Below are 16,261 nucleotides of genomic sequence, written 5' to 3'. Positions count from 1 at the left end.
TTAGTGTCACGATACACTGATTTAGTTCAGCGCTGCAATTTTGAAGTGTAAAGAAGCTGCTTTTCTTTCTCTTTCCACCTTCCTCTTCCTCTCCCTCTCATTCAACTCTCTGGCTCTCTCTCTCGTTTACTCCAGGCAGCCTTCAAACAGCTGGAAACAGCATCTTGAGGTGTGTGTTTGTGTGTACAAGTGTGTGCATAAGTCGACAACATTCTGAGTTGTTTGACACATCAGCTGCAGGGAGCTCTGCTCTTAATAGGCTATTACACACTATAATACCCTCCAACACACACACACACACACACACACACAGATGCACATGCATGCAGATATGCAAACTGACAGCAGGGCTCCAAACACACATGCATACATAGTTCCAGTGACACTGGAACACACACATCACTTGAACATTGAAGCACTAAGTTACTTTCAAAACTGCACACAGACACACACAAAAACCTTTCAAGACACATCTTATAGATGTTCCTGAACATGCGAGCATACGGGCAAGCGGAGAAAGACACACTTTAACACACTTAACACGCTACTCCGTCTCACACATACACACACACTTACACTCAATCACACATGCTATTAAATTCCCTAATGCCTTGAGCCGGGCTGACAGCGGAGTGTATGCCGTGAGTGAGTTGAGCTCCATAGGGAGTTAACTGATTAAGTATATCTGTGACAGACACAATCCCTGCTTAGTGGCTACTGAAAAAGGAGGCGAGGAGAGCAGGAGGAGGAGGAGAAGAGAGGAGCTGAGAGGGAAGGAGAGGATAGAAGAGTAAAACATCTTGTTCAGCACTTTCAGCTAGCTACTGTGAGCGCTGTTTTTTTGTCTCTCTGAAACACCAGCTCCATCTGTTTATGTGGACATTTAACAGAGTTATGCCTGTTTACAGCGGTGTTAACGAGGAGCTTGTCATGTTAGAGTGCTAGATTGTGTTTTAAACCTTTGTTCCTTATGTTTCTGTACATGTAAGTGTAATTACTGGTGCTTTATGAGGTGCGACTATCACCAAATGCCTTTAAGTATCAGGCTAATGCCATTTTAAACACTTGAGTGACAAGCAATGAAGGCAATGACACTGTGCTTCGTATCCCAGACCGGTGAATGCCAATGATCCATAAACCTCCATCAACATCGCAGGAAATAATCAAAGGCAGAGGGTTTATTTTTTATGAAGGGGGTGTGTGAAACAGTATTTTAGTGTCAGAAATCTCCCATCATGCATCTAATCTGCAGCAGTACCACTGTATGATACTGTATTATCTGGCCTAGTCTCTCTTCAGCATTGTAAAATAAAACCTAATGGGCATATTGAAGCATTAAATTCTTTTCTCTCCAACAGTAAGCTCTGTTACACTTTCTTGCTATTTTCAGGCAGCTGAAAAGACAATGGAACATGAAAGCGACAGTAAGTAGAGGTTTTAACTGCTTCATAGCCCAAGTGACCATAATTTATCTGCAGGAGGCTGTTAAGGTTTTTGTTCGATATCAGTGACCCAGCAATTACTTTGTCCAGTGCTCTTGCAAACAAAAACCTAAGCCACCGGAGTTTCAGTCAGGTTATGTTTTGACTGCCAAGTTCTTTTCCCAAACCACAGAGGCTTTGTCATACTTAAGCAATATCACACTCGAGGTCGTGATGTTGTACTGTATATCGTCACGGCTGTGATTCGGTCGTAGGCACGACGCCGAATCACAGCCGTGAGGATATACAGTACAACATCACGACCTCGAGTGTGATTGCTTTTATACAACAGGTCAACAACAGCTTAAACAACAATGCTGAGTAAGGAAATGTTAACAGAAGGTGATGAAATAAATTATTTAAGTATGTTATGTAGCTCCACGAAAAAGTCTGTTGCCGGGCAACACAGCACACACGCCAGGAACTCACAAGCTAGCCTACTTTGTATTTACATTGACTGTGTGTGCAACTGTGTAACTTTGTCCAGCTCGGCTGATGAAACGTTGGCAAACCTGGACGTTGGCACGGCCAGATTCAGCTTCCACTCATCCTCATCAGTACCTCATCAGATGATCGTTGATAATTCCTGACCGTGTTCGCTTCATTTTTGCTCCTCTCTAGTTTGTCGAGGCCAGCTGATGTTACACAAACACACCTTTTCCTCGTCCTCTCCTGACGACCACTCATAATTTAATTCAAATGTAATTTTGGGGAAAATATCCATCTTTTTGGTGTAACGCTAGTGTCAATTTGCGCCAATGAAGCGAGTGTGACAGCTGGGTAATTAACAGTTGTATTTATATTTCTAACACCTGTGAGCGGAGTGATTTTACTGTTACAAGTCCCAGTGATGTTATACTATAATCAGCACTCAAGGAATGCTTCTCGTCCAATCAAATTACTCGGTCGGAACTAACTGTTGTATAATGCTGTTTAATATCGTTATATCTTTGGCTTTCATATCACAATTTATGAAATGAATTATTATAAATAATAAATTATGTGAGGGGAAATCACTTTTTTAGGGTCATAGACTATGAAAAAGAAGGGCGACATGACCGCTCCTTCAAAGTAAGGTCAAAATGTCTTGATCGCCCCCTGGTGGCTGGCTGCACTATACATAAACCCTGCCCCATCCATGTTAGCAGATGGGACATGGGCCAAACTAACCGCATAGGCCCTGCACAGATGTAGAGCCTATGTGGTACTCTACACTGTAGCCTGAGCTACACCTCCCTAGAACGCGTCGTCAACGCAGACCTCATGTTTGTTTCTGTGAGCTGAAACCATTTCTCTCAGTGGAAACAAAGCTTTTATTTACTTTAATTTCACAGATAAGAAACAATAAATTGTGAAGACAATAAAGCCTCCACAAAAATAACATTTTAAGTCTTGTGTGTGATTTATCCTGGCTTCATATGAGCAGAGGAAATCTCTGCTCGTCGCTAGGCTAATTTATACAATGTTAAATGCCATAGGCTTGTGCTAATAACGTTAGCATGTTAGGTTTGTTTGGAAAACGTGTTTAGTGTAAGACAGTTGTTACCTTTGTTAAATGTTGCTGTTGTTCCTGGCTTCATATAAGTAAAGGAAAAGTCTGCTAGCCGCTAGGCTAATTTATACAATGTAAAATGCCATAGGGTGGTGCTAAAAACATTACCATGTTGTATTTGTGGGGAAAATGTGTCTAGATAAAGACAAGTGTTTGTTTGTGAATGCTGCAAGTTATAGTGAAGCTGGTTTGTGTACTTGTGTTTGGAATTGTCCCTATTAAGCCATGTTTAATGTGTGTTTCGAATCAACTAAACTTTACAACACTCAGAAACCCCGCCACCGACTGGTGTTTTGGAGGTTTAACTGCAGCAGACACACCACGGCACAAGTATGAATGTTCACAATAGTGTGGGCCATATGCGTAGGCTCTGGCGTAGGCTCTGCATAGAGCTCACACACAAGCATAAGTCCCGCTTATGATCAAAGTACACGGCAAATAAAATTTTCTTTAAGATGATTTTTGTCGTTGCAGGTAGTTCTTATCAAGCTGCCGCACGTTTCTTTTTCTCTTTGGTTTTACTTGACAGCTACTGTATGTGTGCCAATCAGTGTGCTCGCAATCAGTGGCGCTGCTCGTGATCGTGAGACAGGTGTTTGGGTGGGACCTCTGCTACTGTAAGCTACTGTACAGACTCCAAATGATGTGGCTCGTGCAAAATGGCAGCAGCTGTATCCAGGATATTTTGGCCTTTTTTTGTACAGTGGGAGTAAGTGAAGACACATTGTCCTTCTTTACATACAGTTTATGTTTAGGGTAAGGGAGGAAAACAATCCCAAACACCCTTATGCTACATATGAATATCAAAAGAAAATGTCCCTTTGTAGTGATAGAAGTAATATTTTCCATCCCAGGATAGTTGAAAGAAAAAAAAAAGTAAAGTTAAGAAAGCTGAGGCAGAGATTTATTAGAGAAGTAAAAAGCCCTGCTCGTCTCTGATACATACAGTTCAGCAAAGGTCATAGATCATTTAAATTTCCAAATATGATCCGAGTTGGGCCACAGGGGATGGAAGAATTCCATTAGTACTGTTTTCAGTGGAGGATTTCAGCATTATATAACCTAAGTACTTCTTGAATGTCTTTTTGCCTCATCAAGCGGGAACAATCCGGGGTAGACACTGGCCTTATAAAGCAATAAAAGGGCAATATATTCATGGGACTGGAGCATAATGACTCCATAGATTATCTCCTGCTCCAATTAAGATATTTCAGTATATTGTGTGGGTCTTATTTTTGGTGATATGAAACCTCATTATGACCTTTGATCTTTAAGAGCAACCAATACAGTGGCTCCTGTTTGCTGTTGTGCTATGACAGCAGTCATTAGGCACCGGTGGCTCCTTCTCTATTTATTTGTACGCGGCGGCCGTGTGCAAGCTCTCAGTACATACAATCTGATCTGATGTCTCCAAATTACAGCTCTCTGCTGCATTCGGCTGCCCCTGCGAATCTCTCCAAGATAAAAACACAGAAGTCTATTTTGTTTGGCCTTTTCTGGACCCCTCACGTTAACAAGTTCTCCCCAACAAAACTTTTACAGTGGCTGCCGGGGTAATGGCAAGACTTGGGAGAGGAGAGGATGGGAGAAAAAAAGATGAGGCACAGAGAGAGAAATGGAACCAAACTAAAAGCAGCGTGTACAGAGGAGAGGAGTGGGGAGGAGAGGGGAGGAGAGGGGAGGGGGGAGTTGCAAGGTTATGAGGAGAGGGAGACTCAGCAGAGGAGTGGAGCTCATTAATGAGTAATGGGTTCGTGACCCTTCGCCCTTGGACACCACAGCTTCTGATGACTTTGTTGTTACTCCAGCACTGCAGATGCCAACATGAGCCTGAGTGCACATATCTGCTCAATATATCTATCCAAATCGAGATCTAGGAGACAGGATTCAGAATAATTCAAGTATATTGATCTAGAACTGGCAACTAGGGATCTGGCAACCACAGATATATAGTTACAACTTTGTGTACTATTGGTTTTAGTATTAGGTTTTTATTTGGATTTGGATTGAGGACACCTATTTAAAATCAGGTTCAAGTGGTCGCTTCAAAGCATTGTCGCATAAAGTGCAGCCAGTGGGCTAATGGTGGTCCCTAGAGACATTTTTTGCAGCCCAGAACACAACATGACATGCATGCACTATAATTTAATCAATTGCTGTCTATTTCAATTCTTTAACTTCCAACAGCTTACATCTGATACACTACAAGAAGACTGCATCACACTCTGCCTCCCTAACAAGCGTCTGTCAGGTTAGGGATGACAGCTTGTAGGAAGCTACTGGTTTCATGGCAACAAATTATGTTCTGTCATCAGTGCTAGTGCTGTTAGCTAAAGTTAGCGATTTTTGTGGACAACTTGCAAACACATTTTTCCTTTGCAGCCTTCAATCATATGCTGGCTCCCAAAAATAGCACTCAACCATTAAAACTTTGAGCCACTACAAACTTTGAGTTTGTGGTTCATTTTAGTTTAGCTGATTTGACGAAAGTTCAAATATAGTAGTGAAACAACAAAGTCCAGGACTTATTTTCATCACGGTCCCTGATGTTCAGTCCTTTCACTACACAACAAGATGGAGACAGCCATTCAACATTGAGTCCAAGAGACATAGGACCACAATGCACCACATTCCAGCACAACAGCCCATCTATAGATTCACATGGCAATCAAAAGCAACAACAATACACCCACACACATATTTTTGTAAAAACTCATTTTCGACTTACAAAAATGCCCATGACCTCATGTGAAGATGTTATTTAGCAGCCTGTGTTTGAACATTGTTCACAAAGGCTTTATTGTAAAAGGTAGTTTGTTCTGCTCCTTAGCACCAGCATTGGTAAAAGAAACTTTAACGTCATGGTTTTGAATCTGTAAAAGTTCAGGTGAGCTCTAGTATTGTGATTATGAACATCTTCGAACTTCTTAAAGTAACTGTTGAGGTAACTACGGACTCTACAATCCTGTGGACCATATTAAGTTGGATATGATGTGCTCTATCCTCACCTGGAAGCCATGGGAGCTGAAAAAAATGAGACCTGCCAACGTTTTTTGTTTTGTCCTTCGAAGCTGTTGTCTCAAGACTTTATTAAGGCTCCATTACCATAAATGGTGTAGTCCAAGTGACTCTGGACAAAGAGGGAGGCCAACAGCCTTACGGATTCCCTGTCTGCTAATCTGTCCCTCCTGGCTAGGTATCTAGTTCTGGTATTTACCTTTCCCAAAATCTATAGGGCCATGAGAGTTCTTCCCTAATGTATTTTATTTTATTTTACCTTCATTTTACCAGATAAGTAATTAAAGAACTATTTCTCATTTACATTGACAACCTGGCCAAAAGGCAGCAACAGGTGGCAGGTCAATAAAATAGATAAAAACATAGATGCAGCTGATACAATTAAACAGAATTAGACCAAATTCTCATCAAGGACACAACCCAGGTAGCAAATAGAGGTCTTTGATGTAATAGTTTCTCCATTTATCTTGATATCCAATCCAAATTTCATATTTAACCTAGGCTTTAAACCATGCAAGACTGACTTGGTCTTGCCAAGGTGCAGTAGAAGCCTGTTGTCTGATAGCCAGGTCTTTAAACCCCTGAGCTCATCAACTAATGTTTCCTGCATTGCGCCTTTATCTATATGCATCACAAGCACTGCCTAGTCATCTGCATATTAGAATAAAATACTAATGCAAGCTGGTTACGTGTCATTTATGTAGAGCAAAAGGAACAGAGGACCCAGCACGCTGCCCTGGGGCACCCCATAGGTGATTGACATAGCCTCCGACAACTGCCCACAAACCTCAAACTGTTGGTCCCTTCCTGACGAATAACTATACAGCTTAGAGCAGTGCCGGTCATACCAAGGGCCATTAACTTAGCTAGAAGGATCCTATGATTGACGGTGTAGACAACATATTCTCACTCCCAACTCGTCACATATTGCCGCTAAGGTCAGTGGACTTTGACGTTTACATATGGCATGCTAGGTATCCTGGTTGCATCTGTTGTTTACACCCTAGGACGCTGTGTCCTGTGTTCACCGCTGTTACATGCATTGTGTCTTTTACAGTCTTTTTCAAAATAAACGCAGCTAAAATGCCTCGTATTTGCATGCATGTGGTTAGGTTTAGGCAACAAAAGTAGTTAGGTTAAGAGAAAAACATCATGGTTTGGCTCAACATTCATGCAGGAAATGAACACTGGGCTCCTGGGTGAAAGTCCGGTGTCGCTGGACCCATTCACCACCCCCTCTGCCTGCCCTATAGGGACATTCCAGCTCCTTATATTACGTTGTTACAGGTGGCATTTCAAACTGACACTGCTGGGCAGCATATCATACCACCATGAAAAGATGGCTTCTTTTTGTTGGTGTCTGATGCGGAAATCAGTAACCCAACAGCAGTATCTGACGACTTTGAAATGAGAACGCGTTGGTGTCAGAGCCCTTTTGCAGGTATAGAAGGACTAGACTGCGCATATTGCTGACATTGTTTTTCCATTCCATTCTTATAAAATCATTAATATGTATCTAATGTCACAATGCTAAGATCGGTCTTAAACTTCCTGTAATATGTGTTCACGCATATATACACACATAGGCTATATAAAAAAAGAAATAATTCTGTTTCACTCACTCACTCACTCACTCACTCAGGCACACACTTATTCACAGACACACACACACCCTGTCAGCCTCTTCAAACCCGTGGCCTGCGTCCAGATCTGCAGTGTTTTGCGAGCCAGTACCTCCTGCCATCTTAGCCCAATTAGAAGCTCCCCTCCCTGGGCAAGTGGAAAAGGCCCCTCCCTCCCTCCAGCCTCATATCGGTGGCTCTCGTGTTATGACAGCCTCTGACACCAGCACTGTGTAATTACTGCTGTCTGAAGGAGCGAGACAGTATGGGGCAAGAGAGAGGGAGAGGAAGAGAAAAAAGTAAATGAAGGAAGACAGGGCAGGGGGAAAAAACGAGGAGAAGCAGAGGCAGGGAGGGTCGGTGGACAGAATCAGACGGGAAAAGAAACGGAAGAAGAGGCAGATGAGACAGAGAAAGAGGAGGAGCAGTGGTAGAAGTCAGAAGAGGAAAAGAGAGGAAGAGAAAGAGCAGAAGGCTGGCAGACTGCCCCCTGTAGTGTTTGTTTTTACATGCCGAGAAAGTGTGTGTGTGTGTGTGTGTGTGAGAGAGAGAGAGAGAAAGAGGGAGAAATATTTTGTGTGTATGAGGGTTGTGAGTAAGAGTGTGGGTGAGCTGATAGCTGATGACAGTATCTTGTACTGGCAGAGTGGAGTCATGCTGCCATCATTGTTGCCTCTCAGCCAGAGCTGGAAAATTACTCTGATAGAAGCTGTACAAATAATTCTCCTCAAGGTGATCCTAGAAAAGATAATCAAGGAGGGAAGTCATTGCAAGACTCAGTATTATATGCAGCTATTTTGTATTAAGGATTTATATTCTGCGAAATTATTCAGCGCCAGTACAGCTAGTGGTGTTCATATAGTGTATCAGAAAATGCAGGTGTGGAGATGGGCCTGTAATTTACTACAACAGCAGCGTTCCAGGTGTGCTACTTTTCTGAGGTCACTCCTGAGAAAGGAACTGAAGGAGACATGTCGTAGGCCTCTCTGACTATCAGGGCTCTGTGCCTCAGTTGCCCAGAGGGAACACAGGAGCGATGTCAGTGGTTAAACCTTAATAGGTTGACCACAGAGAATATTTTTGACCAGTTAAGCATGTCAGTGTATGGGTTAATTTGCATACATACACACCCCATAATGGCTTGGGAGAGACCAGCTGCCACCAGTGTTACACCAGCAGCTCCATGATGTAACTTCTGGGAGGGAACTACCACATCTCCACTTGCCCATTACTTGCCACAAACACAGCCTCTGATTGGTTGTCAAAGGCATTATGAACAGCTAGGAGGGATGGTTAACACCAACAATGACTGTGTTCAACACGGATAAATAATCACAGACATTCAGTGTTGGATTTAACATAATGGATTTATTTTACAAAGTCCCAAAAAAGACATCACAGTTTAAGGCTGGATTACAAAGCTTCTGAAAGGAATATGATCACTCTAAAGTCCTTGTTGGAACAGCATGATGGCTGGCGTTAGCTTCTGTGCAAAAAGGAAAAGTCTCTTTCACATGCAACATTCCATAGATATTTAATGTTAGTAATTTTCAGTTTGTTAGATAATTCTCATCAATTCTGTTAGACTCTTGGTGGTGAGACAGACTCATGCACTCATGCATTCTCTGATAACTTTACATCGGACGTCACATTTATTTTTTCTCTTGCTCAATTGACCTATGGCTAAACCACGCCCCCCTCCACTCACTCGGACAAACTATCAACATTCAGTGACAGGCGCTATGGCAGGAGTACACAGCATTTTGCAGGAGGCAATTGATGATTTTTGGAGACATAATGATCAGATGTCATTGAGAAGAAACCAAAAGGGCCTAAACTACGCATTGGAGGGATATATATTTATCATTTTATTGTTGAGAAGCTCGATGAAAAGCTTAAATTACAAAATTTACAGGTCACAGTGTACACTTGTGAACCGTATCTCGTTGTCATCGCCGTCAAAGACAACAAGTTAAAGTACCACTGAAGTTAAGGTTTTTGGCTCAGAATATGAGAAAAGGATAACGGCCTTTTTACCATCTTTACCAAGAGTGTCTCTCCGTTAGTTTGGTGCTACAGTATTTACACTGAATCATTCAGCATAACGTTTGCCAACCTTTGTTATCTCTGCCATTACAGATAAGTTAATGAAGCTAAGCTCCAGAAGTTAACGTTAGCTTAACTAGAGCCCTTTGGACAACAGCTAACAATGATGTACCATCACCAAAGTACAAAACTAGAACAAAATAGGCGAGTTGATGTTGTGGTCTAACGTTACCACACAACTTTATCCAAAGGAGACACTTTTCTCGGTTGAGATGTGGTTTAAAGTGTAAAAAATACACCTCGTCACCCAGCCTCTCAGGATACCTTGTGTCAGAGTTGCATGTACCCCATGCACACCGTTTGACCATTTTTAAACTTCAAATCTCTGAAAAAGCTCATAAAACCGAACGAAACTGACTTTCTGTGATGCATTTCAATGAACGTTCAGGCAGAGAATGTCCGAGTGTATGGGAATGGCTATACGCACTGTGATTGGCTCATTGCGTTTGAGGGCGGGGCTTAGCCATAGGTCAGTTGCATGAGGCACTTCACTTGCCTGAACACTTAATGTCAAGCCCTGGTTCCTCTTATTTCACATCATTCTGCATTTTTTCTTAAAAATGAACCAGTTAGTTACCGGTTAAAGAATGTTAAGTTGTCCAAAGCAAAATAAACCGAAACTGACATCCCAAGTCGTCACATATCGCAGCTTTGTCACTGGCCTTTCACATGTACATATTACACGCTAGGTTATGCACTGTTCCAGTATGCTGTAACCAACACTGGGACATCAACAAAAGCACATGGGTTTAGAAAAATTACCAAGGTTTGGCTCTACGTTCATACACCAGGCTCCTGGATGAAAGTCCGGGGTTTGTTGGGCCCAGCCACCATCCATCCAGCCTGCCCTACCTATAGGGACTTCACAGCTCCTTCTAATACCGTGTTACCAGCAGTATCTCAACCTGACGCCATCCAGTGCCGCCAGCACAGCCGCTAACAGTGTAAAGTCCGGCCGCATTACAAACATACAGCGTATTGCACCACCGCAAAAGGTGGCTTTTGGTGTCAGGTGTTTGACAATGACGCCACTGACAAAGCAGCGATATTTGACGACTTCAGAATGCGAACAGGCTGGACATCCCTACTGATATGACTTTCAGCATAGTCCGTATGTCACATTAAGTGATCATGGTGCCTGAAATTCCTGGTGTGGTTTGGCTGAGAGACATATCAAACTACAATGTCAACCCTTAACAATCCCAACCAGCCAGCTCATGTTCTTTCATAACTCAGTGACTGGAAAAGAGGTGCCAGAGGCAGACTTCAGTATCAGAAACCATGCAGTCTAAAACCTGGTTGTGAACTGGATCCAAAGGTTTGACAAAAAAAAAAAAATAAAAATAAATAAACACAAGGTCCACTTTGCTTTCAACCACATATCATGGTCTTCATCAGTCGATGGATTCAGTTGTTGAGATGTTGGTGAGGATTCTTAGTCATCCAGGTCATGATGATCTTAAGTGCTATATCGCAGGCAACTGGACTTGCTTAAGTTTCTTGAAGACGTTTCAGCCTGCGACTCTGCATCAGTCCATTTGAACTGAAGAAGCCTCTTGGATGAGAGGTGAAACATCTTCAAGAAACTCGAGCAAGTCCAGTTGCCTACGATACAGCATTTAAGATTAGACGTAAAAGCCCTCTGAAAAAGTGACGATATGTAACAACGTGTTGTTTTATCATAATAATATTAATCATTATCTACATTAGATGAATACTGGATCTGTTTATATACATTTTTTCTCCTTCTTTCCACTCTATCTCACAGTCTTCATCAGACCTATAGTTTATCTGGATGGCTTCTAAAGGGTCCTGTTTTTTTAAATAAGGGTTCAATGTAACCTCTGCAATTTTCCGCTACTTCCGACTTCCTATTTTTACTCCACCAAAATCCTCGGTTTGTGACAGCCATGAAAAGAAGATTCACACACCTCTTCTAAGATATTCACCACAAACAAAAACTGTTAACGCCTACTTGACAAAATGATTGCCCTCATCCCACTATAAACAGAGCAGAAATGAGCTACAATTAAAGGTATGAGTCATTGACCCCCCCCCAGTAAATCTGTTCACATAAAAGCTCTGTTTTCAAGGCATTTCTTTTGAGACAGATGAATCTGAGTTTTGATTCAAAGTGGGTTTTCAAAGGCCTGCCTATACAAAATGATTTTTTTCGGCTGCTGTAAGAGGAAAGCTATAGGCCCGGCAGTTACGTTGTTGCATGTAAACATCTCTTCAGCATATATAATGTCAGCTTTTGTTATACCAACTTGTGAATTTCAGGAGGTTAAACTCTTCAAAAGCAGAAACAAAGCATTGAAGCAAAAATGTTGATCTCTAATTTTCTAACACAGTTCAGAAGTCTTCCCTGCAGCTAACAGACTGCAGGCTAACCGCGGCCAGCTGGCTGCGTGCTTGCTTTAAGCGCTCCACCCTGCTGTAGCTTCACATCAGTCAGTAAAGTCATATGCATTAGCATTTCAGTGACTTCAAAGAAACACACAGGTGATACTTTTTTATTTTTCCCTTTTTGTAGCCCTCTTTTCTCCCAGCACCTATCCTCTTTCTTCTTCGCTCCATCTTATACTTGCCAATTTCTCCTCTTTATTTTAACCTCTCTCCTACTCTCCTTTTCTTGTTTTCTTCATACCATCTCCCATTCACCCACCTCCTCTCTCATATGTCTCAGAGAATGAGAATAAGAGGGGTGAACTGGAGCATGTCAACGCTAGAAAGAGAAAGACTCGGAGCGGGAGAGAAAAATAGAGATAATCAGACTGAAGCATGTCCGCGTCATCTGCAATTACCTGCTGTTGCTACGTTACAACTAAACAAAATCACTGCCTGCCATTAGCCATAGTCACCCCCATATGTGCCTTAATACTATGGATGGCTATTAGAGCACAGAACAAAATAATTGGCATTCAAAGGGGAAAGGGAAAAAAGCAGATTCAATTTTGGTGACATGTACTTTGACAGTGTCTCACATGCTGAGCCATGGTTGTGCTCATGTGAACGGCTCGTAGATATCACCTGATTTTGGCATTTACAGTATTTCTTATATAATGTTTTGATGTGGCAGTATGCAAGATCTTTGATTTATGACTATTATTAAAATGTAGTTACGTTTTTAGTCAGCTCATTCAAAAATTGAGCTGTGGATTAAATGCAACTTAAAAGAATCTGGAAAGTCCTGTGACACCTAACAATAAGTCAGTTTTATTAATATTTTGAGGGTTAAAAAAATACAAATTCTCTCCTTCCAGCTTCTTTAATGTGAATATTTTGTGGTGTCTGTACTCCTCTGTGACTGTGAAGTGAATATCTTTGGGTTGTGCACAAAACAAGACATTCGAATATGCTCCTGGAGACACTCCATTTTCTGATGTTTTACAGACCCAAAACCAGTCAATTGATCGCAAAATCAATCATCAGATTCTGTGGTTTCAGTTGTGGTTGTACTTTTTCTCCATAACACTTTATTTAAGCTAACAGCTGAGAACACATGCTCGTGGGCAGCACAGGTCACTCAGGTTTGTTGCAAAGGGACTATTAGTTTGAGATGGAGTGCTCTTTAGATAAAAAATATATATATATATATATAAATTATGCTTAACCTCGAGTACTCAGTGCTCTGAGTGCTTTAAAACATTAAAACATCCAACAACCATCAAACTAAAGTGTGTTCTTTCCAAGAGAATGTGCAGTTTTAAACCATGTTGACATTGCTCTGATTTTTGCAAACTGACTTGTGGAGGTAAACGTCAGAGCAGAGCAATGTCAATCGCTTCAAGGTAGAGTGGAGTGCATTGTTGTAGTTTCAGAGAGCCTCCTCTTCTGGGCCAACCAATCACCAGGAAGACGAGGCAGAGGGTTTTACGTATTTCAGAGTAACTAGAATGGAAACAGAGACAGTGATCAAAGACTTTCCATTGTCAACTTGTTGTCATGGGAACAGTGTTTGTCCTATCACTCTTACTTCTTTAAATAATATTTGTTACAAAACTGCATTGTGGAGTCAAGTACAAAATGTTTATTACTGGTTTTTTTTTCTTCCGTCATGCCCATTCAGCTCATCTAAATAGAATTAAGATGAACTGAAGTGAAAAACATATTCAAAATGAAGTGGCTTAATTAAACCATCCTGAACCAAACCTTGTGTGTTTGCTCTTTCTGAAGGTTTTTAACATGGAATCAGTCAGTGAGAAGTTGTGAGTGAAATATTAGTCAGATTTTAGGGTCATAATTTGTGATATTGTATTTCTGGTTTGGTTTAATGTACTGGAAGAGAATCATTGTATTTTTGGGCAAAAGTAACCACTTAGTATGTTTACATGCACAGTTAGGTGGAGCCATGGTTACAGCTCGACTAGACCATCTAACTGAACTCTGATCCATGTCCCAGTGTTCAGGCACTGGAGGGGAATTGATTTATTGACCAAATTGTGTATGAATCTACTACAGTAGGTGGCGATGTGCCCCCTTTCAGCTTGTTAGTATTGGACCCTTTTCCAGTTGACCTATTGCATCACAGACCAAACAATCGACAAATGTGTCGGCTACAGTTACCTAGCAGCGAACTGGTACCATAGTGTTTTCCTACAGGTTGATTGGTAGGTGATTGTAAACATGGGTTATTTTAAGAGTTTTAACAAACAACCGGTGTTTTCGTATTTGTGTTTCAGACAGTCACCTAACTTTGGGCCTGATTAGTTCTTCACTGGTTCCCCATCCAATCAGTTAGCTGCTCCGATCTGTGGGTAAATGTAACTTTAGGCCTGTTGTATTTTTGTGCTATCTGACCCCACAGACGATCACACCAGAGTCCGACTGCAGCTGCTGGACGGAGACCCTCACTCTGACTACATCAACGCCAATTATATTGATGTGAGTGTTTACACACACAGACACACACACACACACACACACACACACACACTTGCTCATTTGTACTTTAATGCATGTGATGCACTGGCTGGAGAGTAAGAAGCTCTAACCCCACCTAAACCTCATTCTAATATTACCAAGTCCTAACCCCCCAGTAGCCCTTTGAGTAGGTGAGAACTCAAAAAATCCACTCACTTTGCGTGCTGTCTTCTCTTAGAGGTCTAATTTATTTATTTATTTTTATCTTTAAAATGTGAAAAGATGTGAATAACTAACTAAAAACACAGATTTGATCCCTTTGATAGATAATTTGTGCCCAGAATGCTCTCTGTCAATGTGCTTTTGGGCAAGACATTGAATCCAAACCTACCCTTGACTGCTTCTTTCAATTGGTCCCTTTTAGAAACAAATGGTTAATGGACTGTATCTGTGTAGCACTTGTCTAGTCGAAGGTTAGCTAATCAAAGCCATTTACACAACATGCATCATTCCCCCATTCACACAGTACAATGATACTCCATCCTCAATGGTCAAGGCTTCCATACAAGGTGTCTGCTGCTCATCAGATAATGATGATTACACACACACTCAATTGAATGTTTTGGGTCTTCCTCAAGGACACTTCAACATGTAAACTGCAGGGGCCAGGGATCAAACCACTGATATTTCAATTGGTAGATGATGGCTCTACCTCGTAGGCCACAGCTGCCCCCAATAATAATATGATACAGAATATAAACGAAACAAAAATACAAATATGAAAGAAACTCCCTATATTAAGTCTCCAGTCTTGTAAACATCTGATCAAACAGGAAAGTAGCTATTATCCATAATTAGCCTAGGTTGCTACAACAAATGGAGCCACCTGAGTCCCATCTCTTCATCAGTAACTCTTCAAATGTTATCTGTCCCTCACCTTCCCAAATTTTTCCTTATATATCGACCCATCCATCCATCCATCTATACATCTATCCATACATCAATCCTTCTGGCCATCCATCCATCCACCCTTCCGTCCATCCGTCCAGCCGTCTGTTCGTCCTTCTATCCACCTGTCCTTCCATCCTGCATCCATCCCTCCATTTATCCATCTGTCCATCCATCCTTCCATCCATCCCTCAACCATCCTTCCGTCTGTCCTTCCATCCGCCCGTCCTTCCATCCATCCCTCAACCATCCTTCCATCCGTCCTTCCATCCGCCCATCCTTCCATCCATCCCTCAACCATCCTTCCACCCTTCCATCATCAATACATCCATTCATTCTTCCAAACATCATCCATCCATCCCATCATCCATCAATCTATCCTTTTGTCCTTCTCATTGTGCTTCTGTCCTGTTCCATTCTTCCATCTATTCTGCCATCCATTCATTCATCCATCCATCCATCTCTCTTTCCATCCCACTTTCCATCATCCATCCATCCATCCATCCATCTGTCCATCCTTCTGTCCTTCCATCCCGCTCTCCATCCATCCGTCCGTCCATCCATCCATCCATCCATCCATCCATCCATCCATCCATCTGTCCATCCTTCTGTCCTTCCATCCTGCTCTCCATCCATCCGTCCATCCATCCATCCATCCATCTATCCAT

The 16,261-nt window shown here is 41.9% G+C and overlaps 1 protein-coding gene across 5 annotated transcripts in view; it reads left to right on the top strand.

Annotated features, from left to right (window-relative positions):
- ptprt (protein tyrosine phosphatase receptor type T) overlaps positions 1–16,261 on the top strand; it is a 561,846-nt gene that overhangs the window by 495,582 nt on the left and 50,003 nt on the right. For 4 of the 5 annotated variants that reach the window (XM_049597546.1, XM_049597460.1, XM_049597372.1 and 1 more), the window contains one exon: positions 14,590–14,666. In XM_049597546.1, the coding sequence (XP_049453503.1) occupies positions 14,590–14,666 (77 nt within the window). Of the gene's footprint in view, positions 1–14,580; positions 14,667–16,261 lie in introns of all 5 variants that reach the window. The other variant, XM_049597288.1, reaches the window with a different exon arrangement.

The sequence above is a fragment of the Epinephelus fuscoguttatus genome, linkage group LG1 (assembly GCF_011397635.1).
Source record: "Epinephelus fuscoguttatus linkage group LG1, E.fuscoguttatus.final_Chr_v1".
Taxonomy (NCBI): domain Eukaryota; kingdom Metazoa; phylum Chordata; class Actinopteri; order Perciformes; family Serranidae; genus Epinephelus; species Epinephelus fuscoguttatus.
This window is presented reverse-complemented; position numbering and strand designations above follow the sequence as displayed.